At 43.9% G+C, this 26,067-nt stretch overlaps 1 protein-coding gene across 1 annotated transcript in view; it reads left to right on the top strand.

Annotated features, from left to right (window-relative positions):
• The first annotated feature begins 1,986 nt into the window (after nucleotides 1-1,986).
• LOC140217246 (apical endosomal glycoprotein-like) overlaps nucleotides 1,987-26,067 on the top strand; it is a 36,413-nt gene continuing 12,332 nt past the window's right edge. Inside the window, exons 1-3 of the mRNA XM_072287648.1 lie at nucleotides 1,987-2,200; nucleotides 8,268-8,399; nucleotides 13,090-13,343. Of these exons, the coding sequence (XP_072143749.1) occupies nucleotides 2,089-2,200; nucleotides 8,268-8,399; nucleotides 13,090-13,343 (498 nt within the window). The 5' untranslated portion in view covers nucleotides 1,987-2,088. The remainder of the gene's footprint in view (nucleotides 2,201-8,267; nucleotides 8,400-13,089; nucleotides 13,344-26,067) is intronic.

The following is a 26,067-nucleotide window of genomic DNA, read 5'->3' as shown; positions in this document are numbered from 1 at the left end:
CAATGCATGGCGTCTGCCACTCCTGGACACGCTATCCACGTCTAGCACATCTAGCTGAGACCCACCCTTCTTTCAAGTCTATCAGCGCTACATAGTCGACTTGTAGTCTTCCTATGACGATTAGCCTGTCAGACGGCTTATTGTATTGGACACGCTCATGCGATTGCCTGCACCATCGCGGCGATTTCGGCGTGACGGATATCTATACAGGCACAATGGTGAAGCCCGATATGTCATTAATGTTGCTCAATTCCGCTTCGACGTATCGAAATTTCAGGGTGTGCTACAATCGACCTGTTTTTTCACCAATAGTCTAGAGGGCATCGTTGCAAAAAAAAAGAAAAGAGAGAGAGAGAAAAGACACAGTGCGTTTTTTTTTTTTATGCCTGAAACACGAGACGATTAGGACGAACACTGTAGCAGGGAACTACAGGTTAATTTTCACCTTGAGTTGTTTAATGTGCACCAAAACCTAAGAGCACGAGCGGTTTCACAGTTTGCCCCCCGCGAAATGCGTCCACCGTGGTCGGTATCGAACCCACGACTTCATGCGGAGCAGCTCAACACCATAACCACTCACATACCGCGGCGGGTGGCCGCAGCCGATGCTCTTACTGTACTTGGTTGGCTAGGAAGCAAGATCAACCAGTTTCATCGCTTCCCTCTAGCTATTCTACTGATAAGCCGTGCTTACTTTCTGAGTGCACGCAGCTGGTGCAGCGTCGCATGTGCCAAGATTACCATGTCATGTATACGCTTACGCTTTGCTTCGATCTATCGACAGACCCGTGTGGCATGCAGCAGACAGAGCGCCAGCCTAGCTAGTTTCTTGATCATGAGTCGTGCACCGAGAATTCCGGTAAGTCAAATGGCATTCAAACGGTACATATGATTCCTAAGTACGGGTTTGTATTCTATTCACATCGAATAAATAAAATTTTCCACAGCTCGGAAGATGAATCTCGACCAACCATCCCATCTGTTCATGTCCTTAAATAAAATGTTCTATATATCGAAATGAGTCTTGACAATTAGCTCTCCAGAAGATCTACGCGTCAATGTAAGACGCAAATGCAAAGTCAGTGTTGATCCATGTGACACATGCGACTTCTCCATACGCTTCTTCCCACCTTCAGTAATATGAATGTTTCCATACCCGTCTTTACTAATGAAGCATTGCACCCTGTGTAATTAGTCTGTGTTGTGCTGCTCTGCGCGGCATGCTTTTGTGTAGTTACTAATAAGGCAGATACTTCGCTGCATGTGATGTTTGGTAGATATGTGCACGCGATGAAGAGATTTAACATTTTTGTTAAAAGGGAGACGTTAGATCGCAAGTATGGACGTAAGGTCTGCGGACATAAAGAATGGACGTAAGGTACACCACGGGCCACCCCTAAACGGAACAATTAAATTGTGCTTATGGATTAAGGTAAGGAGTCAATGCGGATATCCATATGTACAGACTTATTCACAAAGTTCTCGCGTAAGAACTGGCTTGTGTAGAGAGTCTCAACAGAAGTTTTTGTCTCTTTAAAAGCGGGCGGAATCGCAATTTTTGTACATCTTGCACATCAAAACTGTAAATAGCAATGCAGCTAACCATTCTGAACGCAAAAGGTTTTTCACTTATCACCGAACACACAGAACAATATTTACTGAGTAAACTATAAACGTCACTCTTAGCTAGCGGACTCCCAGTGGTGCACCATATAAGTGTCTGTTAGTGCGTCCGTAATGCTGCAAATGCAGAATTGATTTGACCAGTATAATCGTAAGCAAAAAAAAAAAAAGCATTTGTTGAAATGAAAACAGACACAAGCTTGACGGATGGGGATAATTTTTTTTTGGATGTGAAATGTTGTCTGGGCACGTAAATGTTGCCCCGTCTCGTACACAGCTCTATCTCAGTATGTGTTCGAGCACCTAGATAATGCCCACGCAGAGCTTATCGGGAAATATCCGATCCGTGCCGGTCGCTCGCACAAAACGTCAGCTGTCTTTCTCGCATCGAAGTTCCGCCTCCCTACACCTGGGGAAGACGGCATACGATTTCACAGGCCCACCACCCATGCACTTGCCTCTACGATGGTGCCTGACCGAGGACCCACAGCTTTGACAGCGCAAGCGTATCGCGTTGAACTTCTTTTTGCGACTTCTCTGGTTCTGCTATTCACCAATGTGTCAATTGCCGCAGCTCGTAAGTGCCTCACCGTTTTGTATCTTTCCCACGTGAAGCTCACGCCGAAAAAGAAAGTCAATGCCAGGCGTAACAGTTTGTTGAGCGCATGCCTTCACTAGCTTCATTTACGCCAACTCGATGCAATCGGAGTAAGTGGGCTCGTGGGGCCAAAATCATTTCGCAAGCTCCGTGTATGCCCTAGTGCATCTGACCGAAGCAACTTCAAACCTGCAAAGAGTGGGCCAGTTCATTTCACGCACTTGAAAATATGTGCGTAAGCGCTGTCATCTTCATCTGTGTCACTACCGAATGTGACTAGACTCGCTCGTGTCTAGTTAAAACGACGCTAGTGTGGCTGAGCCCCAGCGAACCGTAATGCATATATATGAACGTAGGAGTCTACCATTTATCACTGTGAGGATGTCGCGTTTTATTAACTCTTTACTAAACCGGCTACGCTAAGTAAAACAGACCAGAAGGAATGGGAAAGGAAATAGAAAACTCCCACATTTTCCAATGAGTAGGACATTTCGGAATAACCATGGAACACGGACTTGTAGGCACTGCAATAAACTATATGTGGTTTAGAAGATGACCGTGAATTGTGATGAAAAATAGAAAAAATGACATAGCGGCAAAGACCAGGCAGGACAAAGACCAGGCAAAGACCAGGCAGGATTTGTAAAGGCTACTCATCAATAGACCATGTTCACACTATCAATCAGGTGATAGAGAAATGCGCCGATTATAACCAACCCTTATATATGGCTTCCGTTGATTACAAGAAAGCGTTTGATTCAGTCGAATCCTCAGCAGTCATGGAAGCATTGCGGAATCAGGGTGTAGATGAGCCATATGTAAATATACTGTAAGATATCTATAGCGGCTCCACAGCCACCTTAGTCCTCCATAAAGAAAGCAACAAAATCCCAATAAAGAAAGGCGTCAGGCAGGCAGATAGGATCTCTTGAATTATATTCACAGCATGCTTACAGGAGATATTCAGAAACCTGGATTGTGAAGAATTGGGGATAAAAGTTATTGGAGAATACCTTAGTAAGTTGCGATTCGCTGATGATATTACCTTGCTTAGTAACTCAGGGGACCAATTGCAATGCATGCTCACTGACCTGGAGAGGCAAAGCTGAAGGGCGGGTCTAAAAATGAATATGCCGAAAATTAAAGTAATGTTTAACAGTTTCGGAAGGAGCAGCAGTTTACGATATGTAGCGAGGCATTGCAAGTGGTAAGGGAATACATCTACTTCGGGCAGGTAGTGACCGCGGATCCGGATCATGAGAATGAAATAATCAGAAGAATAAGAATGGGCTGGGGTGCGTTTGGCAGGCATTCCAAGATCATGAACAGCAGGTTGCCATTATCCCTCAAGAGAAAAGTGTATAGCGGCTGTGGCTTACCAGTACTCAGGTACGGGGCAGAAACCTGGAGGCTTACGAAAAGGGCTCTACTTAAATTGAGGATGACGAGAAGAATGATGGGTGTAACGTTAAGGGATAAGAAAAGAGCAGATTGGGTGAGGGAACAAACGCGAGTTAATGATATCTTAGTTGAAATCAAGAAAAAGAAATGGGCATGGGCAGGACATGTAATGAGGAGGGAAGATAACCGATGGTCATTAAGGGTTACGGACTGGATTCCGAGGGAAGGGAAGCGTAGCAGGGGGCGACAGAAAGCTAGGTGGGCAGATGAGATTAGGAAGTTTGGAGGGTCAACATGGCCACAATTAGTACATGACCGGGGCAGTTGGAGAAGTATGGGAGAGGCCTTTGCCCTGCAGTGGGCGTAACCAGGCTGATGATGATGATGACGACCCCCCAGCCCCAAATGAAAAGAAAGATGCCTGCCCACGCCCCTGTATGTAATTACTGAATACTCGTTGTCAGCTAATTTTCAGGCGCTGTATGTGGATAGTCGCTAGTCATTCCGGTCTGCTCGGTGAAGAGTGCAAACCTGTGAATCTCCTCATATTAGGCGAAAATAAGGGACACGTTATGGATCATGTCTAGGGCAAAGCGTCATTTGTGTGCATTGCAAAATATTATGTATGCAGATGCCCCACACCGTTAATTATTTGTCCGTTGTAAGAGAGGTGCATTATTTTATGTAATGCCCTGCCATAAGTACAAATACACCCAAAATAAAATTTACCAGACACCGGGGGAACACTATAATAAATCTGGCAATCTTACGTTATGTTTGCAAGCGTTCCGAAAGAAATTTACGTTAAATTTAGATAAAACGATCCCACAACCTTCGCATGCGAAGGCTGTGGAATCTTTTTCCACTTGCAACATGTTTTTTTCATCCGCTTTCATTTCCATTCATTTATGGCTTCTTTATTTCATTTATTAAGCACAAGTAATTCGCCCTATGTTGTATTTGGTGCCAGTGTTTGTTGGCTTCTCATTATATCACTTATAAAAATCGGGCCCCTCGGTTAACCCTCTTTCTGCGCCTGCTATGTCTCTCGTGGCTATCACGCGACCGCTCGTCGCTCACGCGAGCTACCCAAGGCCGTTTGGGAACCTACGCAATTTTTCAAGTTTAGGGCCTTTGGGTCGACCCTAACGCAAATATCCAAAGCTACATTGCCGTCTACGCATGTTGCGGCCCGCTAACTACTTTAGGTTCCAAGGGCTTAGAGTTCCAATTCTAACTCTCTGTTATGGCTTAAGTGTTGTGCGATTGCATTCGAGTCCTTAAGAATGGTTCCACCAACTTAGATTTTGGTAACAGGCTTCTCCATATCGCCTAGGTACCCCAGAACTTAGCCGGCGCATTCTTTATAAATTTGGGCAACGCTGTGTTCAAGTAGAAATGTTTTGAGTGATATGCAGCGCATATCAGTTGGTTTTGTAATTCAGGGATAACTGTCGTACATGCATGCATCTTTTTCATTCGTTTTATTGTCCGCTTTAGTCGATTTATACTACGTGTTACAAAGGCGTGCTTTTGTTGACTTTTTTTTAGTTTTAGTAGGAACGAATGTGTTAATGCAATGCCTGTACGCTTCAATTAAGGTGTCTACAGTGTGCTCCCATCAATATCACTATCAGTGAAACCCCTAAGGCAAGAGTCAATGTATTCAACCACACTAGCGTCATCAGCTCTAGAGTAATCTTTGAAATACTTGGTTTTAGCAGTTTTAACACCAGTAGCCTTAACAATAGGCAAGGAAACAGCAACAAGGTATTTATTGTCTGGTAGACAATCTTCAACTGACACGATGTGGTCAGAAAACACGCGACAAGGTTTAATGTAGATCATGACGACCCTTTATACGGGTGGCTTAATCACTTGCATTCGATCATGTGTCAGCATTATATCAAAAATAATATTTGTGTTTTGATCATCCTTTTTGTTTGCCTGGAAGTGTTCCCAATCGATACTATGCTGTTTCCAATCGCCGATCGAAAAAATATCATTTCGTTAAACAGTTAAGGGTTCCTGTAATTTAATCAAGTAATCTGGTGCAGCGTCAGGTGGTCTGTAACAGGCGTACAGCACAAAGCAACACCCTCAACATGATAATCTTACGCATAGGCATTCCAGGTCGGAAATGTCGTCGATAGGCGTTGCTTCTATCTCTTTTTTTTTTCCTAAAACAGCTGCACCCCAGCCTCTGTACATTCGGTCCTTACGAAACACTGTGTAAAGGGGAGGAAAGGCTAGCTCAACTGTTATGTCGTTACGCAGCCAGGTTTCCCTTGCGCTCGCAAAGTGTAGGTAGTGCTGCAGCAACTGAATTCCTAAAGAATGAGTTTACACCACTGCCAGCAGATAAATTGGTGATACGCAACTGTTTTCCTTTGGGTGAAGTTATATTGCCATGAAATACAAGGCGGAATGTTTCTAAAGGTAGAAGCTCTGGAGTAGCGCTATGGACACTGGAAATTCTCGTGCCTATTTTTGCGCTTGCGTCAAACGACATGTCATTGGATTACTTAGTCTTTCTTCGTCATCTTTTTTAACAGTAACTTTATCATTCTTTTTGTCGTTTCAAACATAAGCCACTTTATTGATGCATAATTTGTCGAAAGATAAATGGACTTTGTCGCACTTGTCACGGATTCCGCTTGCACTTGTCCGCAGCTTTCTTCTCATTTCACAAAATTTCCGGGAATACTCCTCATTTATGGTTACACTAAAGCGCTTCAGCTTGTGGCACTGTTTGAAAATTGCCACCTCGTTTCTTTTATCAAGCAGTCTCAAGAAGACCGGCGGGTTCTCATTAATTGACGGTTTCCTTATATTTGTGTATACGGGCAATAGAGATCGGATGTAGCACAAGGAGGCCTTGAAAAATTTATTTTATTACGGCCGTTTCAAATCATCCGATATTTTGATCCTCCTACTCAGGTAGCAGGAGAATCATTAGATTGCGTCTCCTACTGTGATTTTCTAATTAATTTCTTCTCGTTTCAAGCGTCAGAACAACTTCGGTGATATGCATAAGCTTATACTGGCACAAAGTAACCGTGTCTTCAAGTCTCGACAAAGAATCCACTTTCATTTTGATTTAGACCAGTCGGTTTTCTTTGATGTCCTTAACGTTAGCTGCGATTTCCTTGACCTGCTTGCAAATGTGAGCAGAGTCAGTACCGGGATTAATTTCAGTGTCCCCTCCTGAAAGCAGTAATTTCCTGAGGGAGATAACAATATGTAGCAAGCAACACAGCTGTATGCACGGCAGCTACAGCAGAAATACGATCGCTTAAACGGTAACATTTGCCGTAATGTCTTCTCACATGCACAGCAAAAAGCAGAGTATTGTCAGTCATTCATGTCCTTACGGTGCTGCCATGTACAGTGATTGCGCCGCCCAAGAAGTGGCCACTGATACTCGTCCCACTTAGTGCCGCTGCATGTAAAATCTGCGCACCTTCCCTTGCGCTTGTTGTCGTCGAGTAATGTAGAAGCCTTAATAGTTATGCCAAAGTCCGCTTCCCGGCGTGAAGGCGGATGAAATCGCTATGCTCATGCGTAGTCGCAGCAGTGAAATCGATGTGGTGATACGTCACACACATATATATATATATATGCTTTCGTTCAAGTTATTGTAGGCAATGTAATGCATTTAATTGTGTAATAGTGTAAAAAGTGCTACATTGTATCCTTTCTGCCCTCCCCCGCCCCCACCCGTATGTAATACCCGCATCTATGGGCCTTTATTGCTATTCCTGAATAAAAAAATAAACAATAAGTATAAATAATTAGATATATACTCACAGAATTTTTCAATGGGTTCAACGTATTAGGAAGGGTGAGAGACACAACTTCGCGGTGATCTTCCGTTTACTCGAACCAAAGATAACCGCGAACATGTACTTCTCATCCTTTCTCATGCTCCTCGTCAAACAGTGCTCGCAAGAGAATATATATTCGACAGTTTGTGTAAAGTTTCTTATGTTCATTTGAGATATCTCCATTCTTGGACCACTGCGTGTGTACCACTGTGTATATGCCCACGCCTGGCAAGTACTCAAGAATGTCTACGAGCCACTGTAACGAAGGTGGCATACACATCTGATGTGTACTTACATATCTGTACTGTGACATGAGCGATATATTACATATGTGTCGTTGATATTTCTGCATGCACCTCTCCACACGATTCTTCTCATGACCAAGGTCGAACTGAGCCCACCTTATGTTCTCTGCATGTACCTGAGCCACCGATATATATCAGTATAGATTATATAAACATATACTTTGCATGACATATGCAATTTATTACTTGTGCAATCCATAAACATTGTATGAGACTACGCTTTTCTCTAAATGAAAATAAGAATTGTACGGATCGTGTTTAGTTGTATATAGCGTTGTATATTTAACCACTCAAAATAACTTCGCTGCATGCAGATTGCAACATGTGCGTCTGCGCTGCCCAGTTGCGTAAGAACAGTGCTACAGAAATGTTCTGCGCCAGTAACGATTACCCAAAAATGCTTCATTAAAAAAGTGCAGTGCTTCACGGCTAACGGTACATAGGGGACACAACGCTTCTCTAGGAACAAGCCAGATAACGTGCCTTAATCAAGTTGTGTTTCTTCCTTCACAGGCCATTGCTCGTTTGAAGATGGGATATGTCCAGACTGGGTATCTACCAATTGCAGCAAACAGGCCTGCTTTCAGGCACGCAGGGTTGCCGAGATGAAGCACGGACCTACCCAAGACCACACACTCAAGACAGGTAAGATGGGAGATCCCATTCATTGAAAAATTCTCTATGTAAGCGAAACTTAAGTGTTGAGCGTTGCTTGTCTTGTTTTGTGCCCTTTATCCCTTTCGGAGTTGCAGTTTGATTGTATCTGTTCAAAATAAATTTAACCGCATGTCATACGTCTTCAGTGTCTGAAGAAGTAAAACAGAGCTTCACTAGTATTAATATTCCACTGAATATTGAAATAGTCACAAATGTGTACTCTACGCCTAAACTCCATGAAAACATAGACTATTTTATCTGCAGCGTGCTTAGAAAACCCCACCTGTTTCGGTATTTGGCCCGTTACAGCTGAAAACCAGTAAAGCGGAAAAAAGAAGCTCATAACTCATCACGTTCCATCACAGCGAATGGCATGCGATAGTGTTGTCGCCCATATGTACTCTCTGTTCATCTGAAGACCTGATTGATACCCGATGGCCAGTTTTAAATTCTACTGACCTGATAGATGGAGTGACGGGCTTGTTCAGGGCGCCCCGCCGCCATTTCCTTTCCTTTTAACTACGTTGCCGCGATGCTCCATTTACCAAATCACCTATGTGCGCCGCACCCCTTCCATCCCACTATCGCTGCGTCATCTTATTATGTGACTTACGACATTCCAACGAGAGCTTGTTGAAGTGAATGTTCAGCACTCTTCAACATGGAGAATACCTCTGAAGGAGAGTGGCTGGTCCTCTCGACTTCACATTTGCGCTATCGATGTGTATTTCCCGACACTATATAAGCGGTTTGCTCGCAACCCCTGAGATCACACTGGAGGTACCCGGGCCGACCTCAAAGGCGAGGCATTTCGGTGGACATTTTTTGCTCCTGAGGTCGAATAGCATCATTAGTCTCCTTCGCGCCTGAGGATGACGCGAAAGCGGATATGCTGCTGCAGTGAAAGATAGCATTTTGGGGCTGCCTTAAATAGGAGGTGGTGGAAGTGATTAGGGAAAACCTAATGCGGCCTCTGATAATATTAGCAGATGCGATTGTGCTTAAAAACAGAGATCTTGTCGGAGTTACAAATTACCCAAAAACCGGGGAGCTGATCCGTTTTGAGGGCTCACGGATAAATTGCACATAAAACAGTCCTGGGTGACATAGTGGGGGTGCCTTTGTAGGTCATAGAAGCATGAAGCAAAGCTAGTTTTTAAGCTCAACTATCGAACATAGCTGAAAAGAAATGGCTGGCTGAAGCGCGCGAATATTTGTACTTCAAAAGCTAGGATTTCCAAATAGGTCATTTGGAAAGCAAAGTAAGTAACCCGGAGGAATAAAAAAATGCCAGAGAAACGGGGATGGCAGGCTGAAAAAAGAAGTCAACGAAGATTCACAAACCCGGCAAGCAAGACAGTAGGTGAGAAAGAGAGAGAGAGAAAAAAAAGTGAAGGAACGCATGAAGGTCACCCAGAAGCATCTGCGGTTTAATACCCTGCGCATAGGAAAGGGTATTAGGGAAGGAAAATAAAACGAAAAAGCAGAGCAAACACTTCGTCTGTGGCTTCGCCCGGAGGTGTGAATCGAAATTACAGTCGCTCACTGCGGACCTTTTGACTGCAGTAATTAATGCACGTTTAACTTGCTTGGCTTGTGAGGCATGGGGCCATATTCGAAGCAGTTTTTTCACGGTGAATAATTATAAATCGATGTGATACGCCGTTACACAGGGTAGAAGGCTCTGTTCGTCATCGCGGAGAATGATGCAGATGAGAAGTTGAATATTCTCCTCACACCGTTAAGTCTCACAAGAAAAGGTATCACTCACCGAAATGAGGAAACAAATAGCTTTGTGACTGTGATACCTAGCTAGAATAAGAAGCCAACAAACAAAGACACTAAGGACGAGCCAGGTGAAATTACTTGTATTTACTAACTAAAATAAAGAAATTATAAATAATGGAAATGAAAGAGGATGAGAAACAACCTGCCCCAGTTAGGGAACGATCCCACGTCTTCGCATTACGCGTGCCATACTCTACCAACTGAGCCACCATAGCGCCGTCTTCCCATACACTTTCTGGGGTATTTATGTGTTATCACTGGAACTAACCCTGGGAGTGTTAGCCAGCTCCAGAACTCACAAGCCAAAGCAGTGGATGTGGCACATCCTCTCTGGCGCAGGCGTGACGAGTACGTGGTCTTACCGAAAATCGAGCCCCTCCGTTAAGCCCCTTTCTTCTCGTTCATACCCAGCTAGAAGTGGCACAATATTGTTGCATCGCAGCGAAAGAGAGCCTTGTGGTAGCTTTAGCTTCATGGAAGGGTCCAAAAACCCTATGCGAAAGTTCTATACGGAGGGGCGGGGAGGGAGGAGCTGCTCCAGTCAGTTCTAGTGGCGTTGCGCGCCAATTATCGGATAGATCGTGCAGTTTCCGTTTTAGATAGAGGCGTACCGAGTAGCACGGTGCTCGAGGATATTGCCGGCGGTACCGCAAGGGCAGTCTGTAGAAGAAGAATGAACAATAATATATAGAGACGATATCGACTTTTGTCTACATGTAGCCTATAAAGCGAACGTAGACAAAAAGAAACAAACAACTTATCGACTTTCTCCTATAGACAATTTATAAAACGGGAGGGGACAAAAAGAATCCACACCCTATCGACTCTCGTCTATAGACAGTCTATAGATGAAGAATGAACAATAACATATAGAGATGATATCGACTTTCGTCTATAGGTAGTCGATATAGCGAAAGTAGATAAATAGAAACAAGCATTTTATCGACTTCTACAGGCAATCTATAAACCATGAGTAGACAAAAAGAATCAACACCCTATCGATATTCGTCTACAGGCAGTCTATAGACGAAGAATGAACAATAATGCATGGAGGCGATATTGACTTTTGTCTATAGGTAGTCTATAGAGCGAAAGCAGACAAAAAGAAACAATCATCTTATTTGCTTTCTTCAATAGGCAATCTATACACAAAGAATGAACAAAATAGAGACTGTATTTACTATAGTCTATAGATAGTCTATAGAGAGGAAGTAGAAAAAGATACAAACACTTTATCGCCTTTTTCTATAGACCGACTATAGAATGTTAGTAGACAAAAAGAAGTAGAGACCTTATCACCTTGTGTTAACACACAGTCTGTAGACTTTACATGAACAAAAGACCAAATCTATAGAAAAACAAAGTCGTCCAAAGAAGTTTATAGACTTTCTATAGACAACTCAACTCATTTTTGTAAGGCACCTCTCATGCTTTCTTTCCTTGGTCCTACCGCGGGTAGCGTGCAGATTTCCCCGGGCTAGATCCTTCGAGCAAAGTGAATTAGTACTCTCGCACAACATGCGACAACCTTTTCTTAGATCATCGTTTCCGATATATTTGGTTATCTAAGCGGGTCACGCGTATTTAAAACTAAAACAAGGAAATTAATAAGTTTAGGTTTACTGGTACTTCACCGAATAAGTAGTTGGAGTGCAAAACACAAAAAAGAGGCGGGGGGGGGGGGGGGAGACGTATGAAGGCGAAATGTTCACAGGCGTTTCTGCGTTTTTTAAACATATTTTTTATTATTATGTTCATTAAGTAATGTTTTCTACGCGGTGTCCAGTAGTTCAACGGAAATAATAATAGGCTAACCTAATCAAACATATTTTTTTCTGTATTAGAAAGCGGTAATGAGATTTATTTGCAAGAAAAATAGTTAGAAGCACGCATGACAATTGCGAATAGTAGCGCGTGGTGGTCCACTAATGTTCAAGGTGAACCGCTTGTCAGTAAAATAACGAGACCTTTCTTGTCAGAAAGCTTTATATATGCAACACCGAGTGACTGAAAGGATGAGCGAATTGCGAAATTCCCATTCAACTGCAATATTGCTTAATCAACGCGAAATTTTGGGAATGAACGCTTGCGATCGCACTTCATTTCCAAAGTTCCGTAGCCACTTATTTACTTGCCCGGTGTTATGTTTCCAGCAGAAGGTTTCCATCAAAACTTATTTCGCTGGAGTGCGACAGCTCAGTATGACAGGCTAGTGAAGCCTCTTCTGTAATTGCTAGTTTGCTAGTTCGACGAGTATTACTCACTTGAGTTGACACGAGGCACAGAGATGTACCTCATGTCATCTTTCTTGCCTTTTTTCAAGCAATCTACCAGGCTCTTTAAACAGCAATGAGCCTCCAAAATTTTGCGAATATATGGGAACTCATATCCTGGATACCTCTAACTGAAGATATAAAAAATAATAAGATGAATTTTATGATAAGAACATGCTTTTAAAATAATCACAAGTAATTACGTTCCGGCTCATATCTCTTGGCAGTCTCATGAGAACTCTTAATTCAATTCGACACCCGTCCTTGTCCGTTCTCAACTCTGAGTATTTGGAATAGGATTTGAAAGACAATAAAACCACAGCTGCACAATATTTATTTGTCCTTTTACGCCATTTAAACGTATTTATATGCTCTTCAATATATATATATGTAGGCTTGGCGTGAAGGAAAATGTAATGTATGTAGAGTAAATCGCTGACCTATAATATGCTGGGGATGTTTAATATCCAGATGTACTGCTATGTAGTGTTCGCTTCCTTCAAGACACGGATTGTACGTTGCACATTGCTGAATAGCCAGCTCGACTCAAAAGCCTCCCGTGCGTCATTCACTTTTGAGAGCCACACTTTTCTTCATCGCTTCCGACACGCACGCAGGGGACGGCTGGTGCGCTTATGCGACGACAGAGCAACCAGCAGGCGGCCTCTCTGTTGCCCAACTTTCGAGCCTCGCGGAAGGGCCTTTTTGCTTCACTGGGTGGTACCACCAGTCAGGCACGCAGGACGACCAAGTGAAGTTCTACGCTGGCCGTGCACCTGGCATGAGCAAGTTGTTCTACGCCACTCAGCGAGACATGGCCGGCAGGTGGCAGCGGGTGCGATACTCTGAGAAGCGCACTGGACAAATTGAGGTCAGTACAAATTTGTATCATTTCGTTTTAAATGCAACTACTGTGCTACCGTAATAATAATAATAATAATAATAATAATAATAATAATAATAATAATAATAATAATAATATTAATAATAATAATAATAATAATAATTCAATCAATCAGTCATTTAGTGTGTCCAAGAACAACACTGAAGTGTGGGTGCTGAGCCACAGAAAAAGAAAAACAAGTATAACTGGATAAAGGGCTACGTGATTAAGCACAATACAGCAGTAACAAGCAGTTACAAAACGGAAAACATTTAGGGAAGGAAAGCGAAACAATGCCGAGTCAGGAGGGGAGGGTACGTAGAAAGAAATTTTAAAAGAAAGTGTGAAGCTTGCAAAAGAAAGAAGAGAACACGTTTAGAGAGATATCAAGATGGAGTAAATGGCTGTTGTAGAGATTTTCCGTTCTGTTGAGAGGCACGTCTTATGAAAGAGGCAGGAACCTGGAAGGACCTATGTTTGCTGTTAGTCTTGTGTGCAACCCGTGCACAGAAGCTACTAGAAAAGAATATGTAATAATTTCATGAATGATTTTGTATGAAAAGAGGACGTTGGTAAGTCTACGTCTGCAGGTAAGTGAGGCAAGTGTCGCATAATTATACAGACTTGAAAAGTTGTTGCAGCGGGAAGCCAGCAAACGATGTTTGCATATAATAATAACATTTTTCTACGCACCTTCAATTGAAACACTATTTGATTTGCTCGTGCCATTCTACACCACTAGGGATATCCAAATATCGAGAGACAGATGAATGCAAGCAATTTCAGGACGGGAAGTTGAGTAAAAAAATCTCACTGAAGTCTGCAGAAGGAACCGAACGCATGCATGCCTCGTGAGGCTGAGCGCTTAGAGTGGGCGGAGAAGCTCAACGTACTATCAAAAAGCACACCGAGGTCGTTTATTTGAACAACTCTCGTCAGCACTGCATGATCCACAGAATGAGGGAAGACGATAATATGTGTTTTAGGAGAGTGTGACAGAACTCTTGTTTTCCACGAACTTAGAGTCAGCCGCATTAACTGGCGCATTCAGAGAACGAAGTAAAATCAAGCGGCAGACAGCGCCAGTGTCCCAAGGAACCTTGGGACACACCATTAGGTACTGTAAAAACAAATGAAGATTTATCATTGACGTTCAAGAACCAGTACCTATTTACGAGATGGCTGCGTAGTAGAAGTAGAAGAGCAGCTTCGACGCCGCCGTGCGCAAGCAGTAGGGAATGAGTGACTACGTTGAAGGCTTTGCTGAGGTCGTAGTACAGCGCATAAACTGGTCCCCTTTGCGTGAGCGGAGCGGAAACCTACATCATAAAGCTGACAAGCTTGGGGGTTTTGAGCACTTACAAAGAAATCTAGAGTGATTTGGAAATAGAATTTTTTTTTCGCAGTGACTAACAATATATCATAAATAGCTAAATCGAAAAGCTTGCAGTTTGCAGAACGAAGAGAAATCAGCAGATACCTTGTGACGTCCGTTTTGATGCCAGATTTAAAGGCAGTAAAAACACGAGTGGTTTTCCAAGCCTGCGGGAAATCAGTATTATTCAAACAGTTAATAAGGACTGATATCAACACAGGGACAAAGGTATGGCCGTAGGCTTTGATAATGGCGGCCGGGATGCCATCTGGGCCGCAGGACAAACATGGCCTCAGACACCTGAGGCAATCGCTGATGAGTTTCTCGCCAAACATTACGGAGCTGCAAGTTCCGGCAAAAGAGCACGGCTGGTGCACAGTGTCGTGAGGAGCGGTTTATATATAGACAAAAAATGAATAGGGAAGGAATCAGCAATGGCATGTACTTTTTCACCACAGGATTCAAAAGATGGATGCGATCTTCACGTAAAGTGGAGTGCCTGCAAAGGTCCTCCGGCAAGTTAAAGGCACTGTTATCTCATGACTCAATGTGAGACTCAATGTCATCCCGCTTATGCAGGTTATTAAAGAGGGACCGCATGAGACGGTATTCTCCTATCGATTATTTAGGCTCAAGACCTTTGGTGTTCCTGCGGGTACGCCCCCTTTTTGCTTTAGAGCAATGCCAAGTTTTGCAGAGTAGAAATGAGAAAAATTACCTCATTTGGGTTTCTACTTGAATACGTGGTCATGCATACCATCAAGAGCAATCCCGGAAAATCAATGGAGCTATTCGTCAATGTAGCATTTACCAGTCACGAGAGACCGTTCAACTATGGAGAAAAACTTTAAAAGTGCGACATACTCGTAGTCAGCTTATTAGAAAGCAAAGTTAATTCATAATAATAACGATTGCCACCTTGTTTAAATGTATAGTATATTATTAAGGCGAAGCTTTCTGTGCCTGCTATCCAATGGTTTCGCCTGGGTTGGTTGCTCGCCGGCCGGATCATCGTGAAATATATTCAACTTCGGGATTTCAACTTCGGCCTTCCAGGGTAGCAGTCTGATGCTCTAACCATTAGGCCGTGATTTTTTCACACATGGAAACAAAACATTGAAAAAAACATTGAAAACTCTGGTGTACAAACACATGGGTCCAATAACTGCAGCCGGTCCGGAGGAATTTCTCCTTGGATCTTTCTCAAGGCGGTTGTTGACACAATTCACTTCTTAAACACCAGGTTCAGCCTAGAATACATTTTCACTGTGAGTCGACAAACGATTTGGGCTGCACTAAGGGGCGCATTTTGTCTAGATTCCTTGTATCGAGCACCTTATTTAGGTAGGCCATATCAAGGCGTACTTAGGCATGTCCGCAGAATAGGTGTACACCCCTGTAGTGAAAACTACTATAAACTGCCCTCAGAAGCGGTTTCAACTAAACCTGCTTATATTCGAGGGGCTGCTTTGTGCCGTGGTCAACAGACAGACGTTTATCTCCGTGGGCTGAGACTCTTAATCACTGATTTGTAGACTGCAAAGATGCCGTATATTTTGGAAAATTCTCCAACGAATGATTAACAAAAATATGGGTATCACGCCCTACTCAATTAGGTTTGAGCCTTCGAGCAATACTGTCGGCTCTCCATAGGACATGTTCTTGTTGCGGGATTTATACAGTCTTCAGAGATTTAGACTCACCATCTACATACTGAAAGTGAGCGGACTATAAGATCATTCTTTCACGAAACCGCATCTTATGTAGGAATAGTCTGTGCTGCTTAGACGATACATTTTCGTTTCGTGGTATTCATAACTGCAGACACAGCTTAATCAAGAAGCATCAACTGATGAATAAACTATTGATATTCATATCTGCAGATATACCATGGCACAATGACGCCTACACCAGATATGTGAAATGGTGCATAAGCTGCACCTGTTACTGTTTCACACCATCAAGCGTCACCACCAAACACGTTGTTCCCATTTCCAGAGTGGTCTTCAAAAGAATGCTTTTCACTAGAAGGTTCGCAAGCACGAACACCTAATCAAGATGAGGTACCGGCTCGGTGTAATGTCAAATTTATAAAAAATTTTTTTTAGAAGGATTGCCAATGGAGCCAACTTAATTCGTGAAGATATGATTGGTTCTGCGTTATTATCTTGCATATGCTTTTTCCGCAAGCTGTGCATTCCCATTAGAAATAAAATGCAGATTAACGGTTCATCCTCACAAGACATTTGCGATGGGCACTGCGCAGTGGTTGGGTGAGGGGGGGGATGTTGAAGTTCGAGACCTTCGTCAAGAGTCCCCTGAAAAATGCGCCATATGAGGATGGCGTCTGAGCCATGCTCTCGGGAAACAGTCTTTAACCAATGGAAAAACAATGTTCAGTTGTCTCGGGCACATTACGTACACGGCAGTTAACAAAACAAACGAAAATACTTTTCTTCGCAACCATGTTTTCACTGGTGATGTTTTTATTGCTTCGCCATCTATCACAAACATTTACACGCTGCTCTTTAAGCGATAGTTTACTTCCCGTGATTCTATATTGTATTGCATATTACAATTTCTAATGCTTCTACTTTTCAATTTCTTCTTCAATGTATACCACACGCCCTTGTTTGTTGCAGTTCTTGCCTGAAGTTTACTTCGCGCTTTGCTTTCTTCGAGCTCACTTTTCCATCGCGTACTTGTACGCAGTGTCGCGCAAGACACTCCACAAGGATTTATTATCTATGCTTCTCCCGCCCCTTTTTTTACCGGTCAAAATATTGTTACGAATGAGATGCAGGGGCGTAGCCAGGGGGGGGGGGGGGGCTTATGGGGCTTCAGCCCCCCCCCCGAAAATTTTTCGTGCTGTCCATGCACTGCCGACGAAAGCAACCCCCGGCGCCAGAAATCATTCTGGATTTTGTCTAGAATGTCTTTTTGAATATCGACAAGACATTTAACCGCGAAGATAGCGGACTGGGGCTGGATTTCGCGGCAACGCCCATGCACCGAGAGTCACATAACGCCGAGCAGCCCCATCCGACCCCAAAGTTTCAAGGGCGTTTTGATGGTGAGCGGGCTCGCCGCGGCATCTCGCCGAGGCCGCGGAATCTATGGAGCGCATGGATGTCAGTTCCGAAAATTTGTGGGTATATATCTCATAAACTCCTGATGTGAAAGGTGCATTGACATTTGCAAAATTGTGCTTTAGATTTTCAATTGCGGAACTTTGTGGGTTTAATGTTGTTATAAACATTTAACGCCAAAGGTCCATTGACTTTTCTAAACTCTCACATCGGAACACACGACGAGACAAGCCAAATCAACACACTAGCACACAAGTTGACAAAGCACGCAGGGATGTTCAGTGAGACGAAGCGTTGTGGTGGTTCATTCGTGCCGCCGTGTCACATAAAAAAAAATATCAAAAATTTTTTTAACCGGTGCCATAAATAACATCCATGTCAAAACACTAAAGCCAGCCAAGCTAACTACGTTCTTATTTATTTTTTCTACTTTGACTTTTATTCGCGAGAACACATTGAGCCTCTTCAATTTTTTTTTTCTTCTCGCTACCATACCCGCGGGCTGCCAGAGCCAGCCAGAGCGCATACGTTTTTCTCGCGTGGCCCCGACCACTGCGCGGCGCACTTCGGTGCGCGTTCGGTTTTCTCTGGCCGAGTGTATTTTCGCCTGGCTGAGTTTTGGACACTTTCTGGCTTACAGAAGAGAAAAAGAAATAGTGGTCGCTCGCCGCCATCACTGTGGGGACTCGACGGATTGCACCGCGTTCGCTTTTGCAGAACTTCTCCTGAAAGTCTTGTCTCGCCGGTGTATGATACCGAGCAGTATGCGTATGGTTGGTTCTCAGTGGACCAAGCGTCTCATGTTTTCTTCGATATTCCTTCCGTAGCTAAATTAGGTGCCCAAAGTAGGCATTCGATTGTGGCCAACATACTTTCCTATGCGTTTTTTCATTTCGGTGACCCCGCCCCACAGAAGGAAAAAAGAAAATACATTGTTGCGGCGCAGCGAATTGTCGCATGGTGAAAGTTCGATTTTGTTACTTCTTCTTTTGTGGAAAGTAATGAGCCACGGGACGCTTCAGTTGCAAGATACTCTTATATTATTGCGATAGTAATTATATGGACACCCAAGGCGCATTCCTGCCGTCGCCGTCGCCCTCATGTTTCGTATAAAGTCCAAGGGTGATAACATCGTGACCGCGTGCCGCGTGCTGTATGTGCGAGTGAAAGCGTAGAGGGGGGGTGGTGGAATGGCTGAGCCGACGATGGTGGCTCAGTCGTGTGTGCGCAAAGGAGAAAAGCGGGGAGCAAGCGCGCCGCCTTCCGTCGCGTGCGATACATCGGGGTGAGTGGATGGAATTGGGGCGGAATCTAGGATTCTGTGAATCTGTGATCGCGCAACATGTTTATTTGCCTTGTTTGACGCATAATATACAGCGACTTTATCTTAGATACGTAGATTTATTGGAGACTTATACGTATATTTAAATATCTTGTTACGAGGTTTCGTGTATACGTGCAGTGAACTTTGTTCCCAGTCACACTTTTTGCCCTTTATTAAGCTCTATCTTGGCATTTGTATATCCCATTGTATCTTCGCATTTCTAATGCACGAGTGCGAGTCGCAATAATGGTTCGGTTCATTATCTGCGAGGCATGCGCGTAGCAGAGTGGCAACTCTCATTTACTAAAGTGGTACGCATGTGTGAGGATAAATGTTCTTTAATGCTCTCATACACTGGGTTGAACATAGTTGCCTGACATAATGGACACCCCAAAAGCTGAACAGCGTGGTGTCGCGAAGTTTTTAACAGCTAAAGGTGTTTCCCAAAAAGAAATTAATCGCCGTATGACTGCCGTGTACGTTGAACATTGAATTTCATTGGCCACTGTAAAGCGTGGGAGCAAACGGTTCAAAGAAGAATGGGAAAGTTGCAAAGACATTCCAAGACCGGGCCAAAGCCATCGTGCAATCACCCCCCACACAATTTCAAAGGTTGATGAGCTGATGAAACAAGAAAGAAGGATAAGCGTCGATGAACTGGCAGACTGTGTGAAAATCAGTCATGGTTCGGTTCACGCCATAATTCATGAGCACCTCGGTTATCGGCTCTTGTGTGCGCAATGGATGCCCAAGATTTTGATCCACCGCCAGAAGACGTGGAAGTTTGGCGCTGCTTTGACTAATCTGATCCGGTATCACAATGAGGATGACGATTTCTTGTTCGCTATTGTGATCGGGGACGAACCATGGTGCCACTACTACGAGTCTGAAACACGACGGCAAAGCTTACGGTGGAAACATTCGAATTTACTACGGCCAAAGAACGCAAAGGCCGTCATTTTCGCCGGAAAGGTGTTGTTGACTTTTTTTCGATCGTGAGGGGCCATTACTGATAGAATTTGCTCAATCTTGAGAGACTATCAATTGTTTCCGATATTGTGAAACGCCGGAACCACTGCGTGTCGCAATCAAGAACAAACTATGTGGAAAATCGACGAATTGGGTCATCTTGTTCCACAACAATGCCCGTCCCCACGTAGCTGATGTGGTTAATACAAAACTGGCAAAGTTCAAGTGGGAAACCCTGCAACATCCGTCATACAGCTCAGACCTGTCCCCTTGCGACTTCCACATTTTGGGGCAACCGAAAAACAGCTCAACGGAACTAGATTCGTGCCAGACGGTGACGTGAAATAGTCAGTTACAGACTTTTTGAAGCAAAAACCTAAGGAGTTCCATGAGACGGGAATCACGCGACTCGTTAGTCGATGGGGCAAATGTCTAAATTCTCATGAAGACTACTTTTTAATAAAGTACCTCGTTTGTCATATATTCGCATTGGCTCACATTCATTTGACTCGCCCTCGTATAGCCTTCAGAACTCCTGCTTTCTATACGTGCTCTCTGTTGCGACTATAATTTCGGTGCAATTACTCACGATTCACGACCGATGACAGCTGCTCCGGCGTAATACATTGGAACAAATGACAGCGTCATGGAGATTTTTCACTGGCCATTGCATATATACAAGAATGTAAACACGGTTCTTGAATGATTAAGTTTAATTAACATATTTGTCCTCAACTTGTTCATTTCACGGCCGTTTCATTTTTCATATCAGCGGCATGCGCTGCTTTCCTGGTTTCGAACTGATATAGTTCTAAAGTTCGTGTGATATTTTCTTTACTCATTAAATAGACAAGAACATGGAATCATTGATATCAGTTACTTTTGGCACAATTTTTAGCACATACGAGAATATTCTTTTATGAAAAAATACACATTTTACTTGTTTTGACAGTGCGTAGCGTTCAAGAATTCGTTTACAGCATTTTTGACAATGGTTATGCAGTTATTATTCATGTATTTGATCCCTCGACAAATTAAGAGGAAGCTTTAGCTGGGGCCCAATCCGACGCGGCCTATTCAAGTACATGTAAAACGCAAAAACGCTTTTCTGAGATAATCCTGCTAATCGCTTTTAATGAAAGTTGTTGCATTTGAGAGAGAAGGTAAATTATAGTGTCTGTTGGAAACGGAATTTCGATTTACGGCCTGAATTTTGTATAAAATAGTTTGAAAATTTTGAAATTTCGAAAAGATAGAAGCACGACGTTTACAAAATAATAGCTATGTACCAAGAACAGATATCTCGGTTCTGTAAACGGCAACTATTAGGAAAGTCAATGCGGACAAATTTGGTGTGTCAATTTGTATCTTGCGTGAATTGGTCACGTTGTATACAAGGGTTCTGCAAAAGTCGTATTTCCATTATACTAATTTTTTTTAAATTCATGTTTAACATAGCTATTTTGTCCGCTGTAGATGTACTATTAGATGCAATTCACAGAATTGTGCTATCATTTTTCATTGTTGAGTTACGGAGTTTTAAACTTGATAGTTCCGTTTCCTGAAAATTTTCGATTTTGGCCAATTTTTAATAAAGAATTGACCGCCTAAATGAAAATTCGAAACTAACAGTCACTAGAATTTAAGTTTTTCTTTTAAATTCAACAAACATCGTCAAATTTGGTGCAGTTGTTGCGAGGGAAAACGAATTACCCTTTTGCATGTATTTAAATAGCAGCACCCGAGCTAAAGCTTCCTCTTAAGGAGGAGACCGAGCTGCAACATGAGCCCCCCCCGAACGAAATTTCTGGCTACGCCACTGATGAGATGGGTTTATTTACAAGATGATAGATGGTTATCGCAGGGATCAAGGGACATGTCGATCATGCAAGGCCAACAGGTAGCATCCAGCTCCACGCGCACACCTCTACTTTCTTTTCCTTTGGCTGAGTTGTGCAGCGTGACAACATATTTGTCTTCCAGGTGAGAATGTGCTAAGAAGAGTTCGCTAAATGTATATTCCTATTATCTCAAAGCCTTACTTTATAAATGTCCTTTTGATCAGGCCACAGGCCACAGAAACTAGTCGCAGCGTGTTGATAATGATTATAATTTTCTTCCTATATTACATACCTATAAGGGGGATTCGCCAAGAAGTGCGTGGTTCATATTGTACCGCCAACTAGCTTGTTAATCTGATCGCCGCGTACAGATGATTATTATGATTCCTGTATTACGGCACATATCTATAAGGGTGGAATGGAACGGAAAAACTTTATTGCTCTATATCTCAGAGAGATTGGCGGTGGGCCGGTGTCTTCTTGTCTTGAGTCCTGGCCGCTTCACAAGGTCGGCGCCCCTATTCCAGGGCACTGCTTAGTCTTGCTGCCTCACAGGCGTGCTGCACAATTGCCCGTTGGGCTGCGAGCTCGCTGCTGGTGAGCAGTCCCTCCCATTGTTCCGCACTTGGGTTACTTACTTTAAGTAATGCGAAATTACGCTTGCATTCCCACGTGATGTCACATAATGTGGGGGTTGCCCCGCACCACGGACATGTATCCCTGTACTGGGTAGGGAACATCTTGTGTAGTGTGTGCAGGTTGAAGAACTTACCTGCTTGCAGTCTTCGCCAGCCGACTGCGTCGTGTTGTGTGAGCGATGTGTGGGGTGGGGGGTATTTAAGTCTCCTTCCTCTGCATGTAGTGGTTGAATATTTCTGCATACGGCGGCTCCACCGTTAAGGGGACCTCTAGGGTTTCCGACTGCCCTCCTCGGTGCGTGAGTTCGCGAACTAAGCTGTCCACCCTTGAGTTGCCCTCTATCCCGGTATGTGTCGGTATGCAGAAGATCCTGTGTTTTATGTTTTTGTTAGGATGGTCTGTTTCGAGGGGAATTATCTGCGCTTCCTTACTAACTCTGCCCTGTATATAGTTCCTGCGTGTTGCTTTGGAGTCTGTTAGAATTATCAGAGATTTGGTGTGGCTAGGTTTCGTTCCCCGTAATCTGCTCGTGCTTGCCTTCTGGCGGCGTGGAGATCCGGGTCCATGTTTCTCTCTAGGGGGCTAATCTCCAGTGTCTGGCGAACGCTGTCTGGTATGCTAGTTGCCCGATCCTCTATTCCGTCTGCGTTATGCCCTATTCGTTTTAGGAGCATGCGGCTGGTGGCAGTCTGCTGGAGCCTGGCGATCTGTGCATTCAGCTGCGCTTCCGCGAGTTTTTCGAAGGTGTTGCTTAGGCCCATCTGTAACAGTTTATTGTTGGGCGTGTTTCTTGGCAGATGTAACGCCGTCTTATACGCTTTCCTTAGTAGCGTTTCTCTCTGTTTTTTTACGTGCTTGGTCATGTTGTGGTACGGGAGCGAGTACGTGACTCTGCAGACCACCAGGTTTCTGACCAGCTTGATTGTGTCTCCTTCTCTCATTCCGCTTCTTCTTTGAGATACCCTCGTTATCATTCGGCTTACTTGTTCTGTCGTTTTTTTTTTTTTTGTGAGTAAGCTGATTGTGTGGCTGCAATTCTTGCTTCCTTGAATCCACATGCCTAGGATGCGTATCATGCTCCTTTCAGGTATGTTTTCTCCCTCTTGATTTACTATTAGTTCTTCCTTGGTGGGGTTTCTTCCCACTCTCAGGATTTCTGATTTTTCGGTGGAGCACGCCAGGCCCCTTTCTCCGACACATTCTTCCACGCACTTGGCCGCTTCCTGCAGTTTTTCTTGCTTCTGTCCTAGGGAGCCTCGATTGACCCAGACTGCGAATCGTGTCCACTTATTGATAATCACGATTCTGATTTCCACATAATAGCTCATACCAAACTTTTGCTTTGGGACAAGCACACCGGTGCTCCTTAGTACATCGGCGTTGTGATAGAGAGTGCTCGTGGCCATTGTGATATCCGTCGTTTATTTGCGCCATGCTTGTTTAGTTAGCAAGCCAATAATTCCTGCAATGTATGCGGCCAAAATAACTTCCAACTTTACTTTATACGAGTGTCCTATACACTTCCATATAGATATTATTGCTACGCGTTAAAAGCGAAACTGCTTTCTTTATTTGGAAGAACTTCATTGAGACGTCTACTGGCGCATGGCGCATGCCATGCCTATATATGCTTTTTCTGGATGTTTTCGCCCTGAGGAGATGTCACCATAAAACGTGTTAGTGACTTGGTTCTGTCCAGAAGAAGTAGAAGATAATAGCGTATTTTCACAATGCGTGCGCGCATAATACATGTTTGTGGCCGCGTCCTTGCAAGATGTTTGTTTTCAGTGACAATAGGTGCTGAAGAGCAAGTATGCCATAGTTTGAGCAGATAACACGAGCTTTGTACGTGCTGTTGTTGTTGAGCTCTCCGCGGCCCGCTAGCAAAGAACTGCTTGCCTTGTTGAACGTAACACCGAAAGCACCGAAAGCAAAGAGAAAACACATGCTCCTTCTAGGCTGACTCCTCCATTTAGCATTTAGGCTCCTTAACTTTCAATACTGAAATGACTTAGCAGATAAGCGTACGAACATAGCGGTCGGATCAAAGCTACCCGGCATTGCCATTTTCCAGTCAAAATAACGCAACGCCGTCGGCTGAGGCCAGTGATCTGCGATCAAGTACATTCAAGTGCACGTAAAGCTTCATTTTCTTTATGGGAACCTTTTGTGTTTTAATGCATCGTAAAACAGTTTCTCCATTGCTTAAAAAAATTGCATTCATTTCAGCCCTGTAGTGATGCCATTACGATTGCCACGCGGGTATCATAACGTCATTCGTGTGTTATAGTCCATAGCACCCGCTGCGCCAATTTTATTTCCTTATTACATAAAAAAGTAAACTGAAAGTATATTACACAGCGAACACCGCTATGCACACGAAACTAGAGTAAGCATACATGTTTCCCACAAGCGCATCTAGTCAGGCGGAACTTCCTGCTCAGCATACACTAATTCCAGCATGCGCTGCCTGTTCCCGATAGAAGGACCTTGTAGATCACCGGCTTTCGGCATGACGACCGCCTACTCTCGATCGCCAGAGGCTGTATAAGCACACTACTATGGACGTATCGTAAGGAGGACCGCAAGTATATTATAACGGAACTCTTAGGCGCCCGTTGCGGGGTTTCGCATCGTCGTCGTCCCTCGTGGTAACCGAGCGAAGTAGTACAGCGAAGGATGAAGGAGCGAACGCGGAGAGTAGCGGGGAATGAAAGACGACAATAGCGAAGAGAGCGTGAGGAGGAAAGCAGAGTAGGAGGGCGCAGCGGTACCATAAGGCAGAAAGCGGAGAAGGATGGCATGGCAAAAGCGCGAGAAGAAAGGTGGAGTACCGCACAAGACTCTGCGGCGACAGCTGCTATGAAATGGCTTCATAGTAGCGCGCCATCGCCTGTTCACCGATGGCGTGCGGCGAGCGCGACCACCGCGACGAGCGACACCATAAATGAAAACAAAGCGCTGCATGAGAAGTGGTCTATCTGCGGCGGCTACTGCGAATCGCGCGCAGGCGCTGCATCTCGCGATCTCCCGATTAGCCTGGCAGTCGCGCCCCACTTGGCTCCGTTTGCAATGTGCTGCACGAGACAGATTGTACATGCCAGCCGATGTATTGCGAAATGAAACCAAGTATATGCTGCGCTCAAATTTTTCGTTAAGGAGTATCGTATTCGTCGGTGAATTTTTTAACGGTAATAACCTATAGGAGTGTGGCGTGGCCTCAATGACTTGTCAGAGCGTCCGTTGGACGATGTCCCAAAGAAGTAGAGCATCTCTACAATCTACGAAACAATGATCTAAATTCTCCGCACGTGGACAAAGTCGACCGTTCGTTGATCAAGGCACAAAGCAGCCTCTCGTGTTTAAGCAGGCTTTAACAGGAAGTGTTTTCGTGTGCAATTTAAAGAAAATGTTTTAACTGATGGAGTAATAGTAATTTTGCCGACCCAATTAAGTGCATCCTGTTGAGGCAGAC

Source organism: Dermacentor andersoni, chromosome 4, assembly GCF_023375885.2.
Source record: "Dermacentor andersoni chromosome 4, qqDerAnde1_hic_scaffold, whole genome shotgun sequence".
NCBI lineage: Eukaryota > Metazoa > Arthropoda > Arachnida > Ixodida > Ixodidae > Dermacentor > Dermacentor andersoni.
Note: the sequence above shows the minus strand (reverse complement) of the source record. Positions and strands in the feature narration are given on the sequence as shown.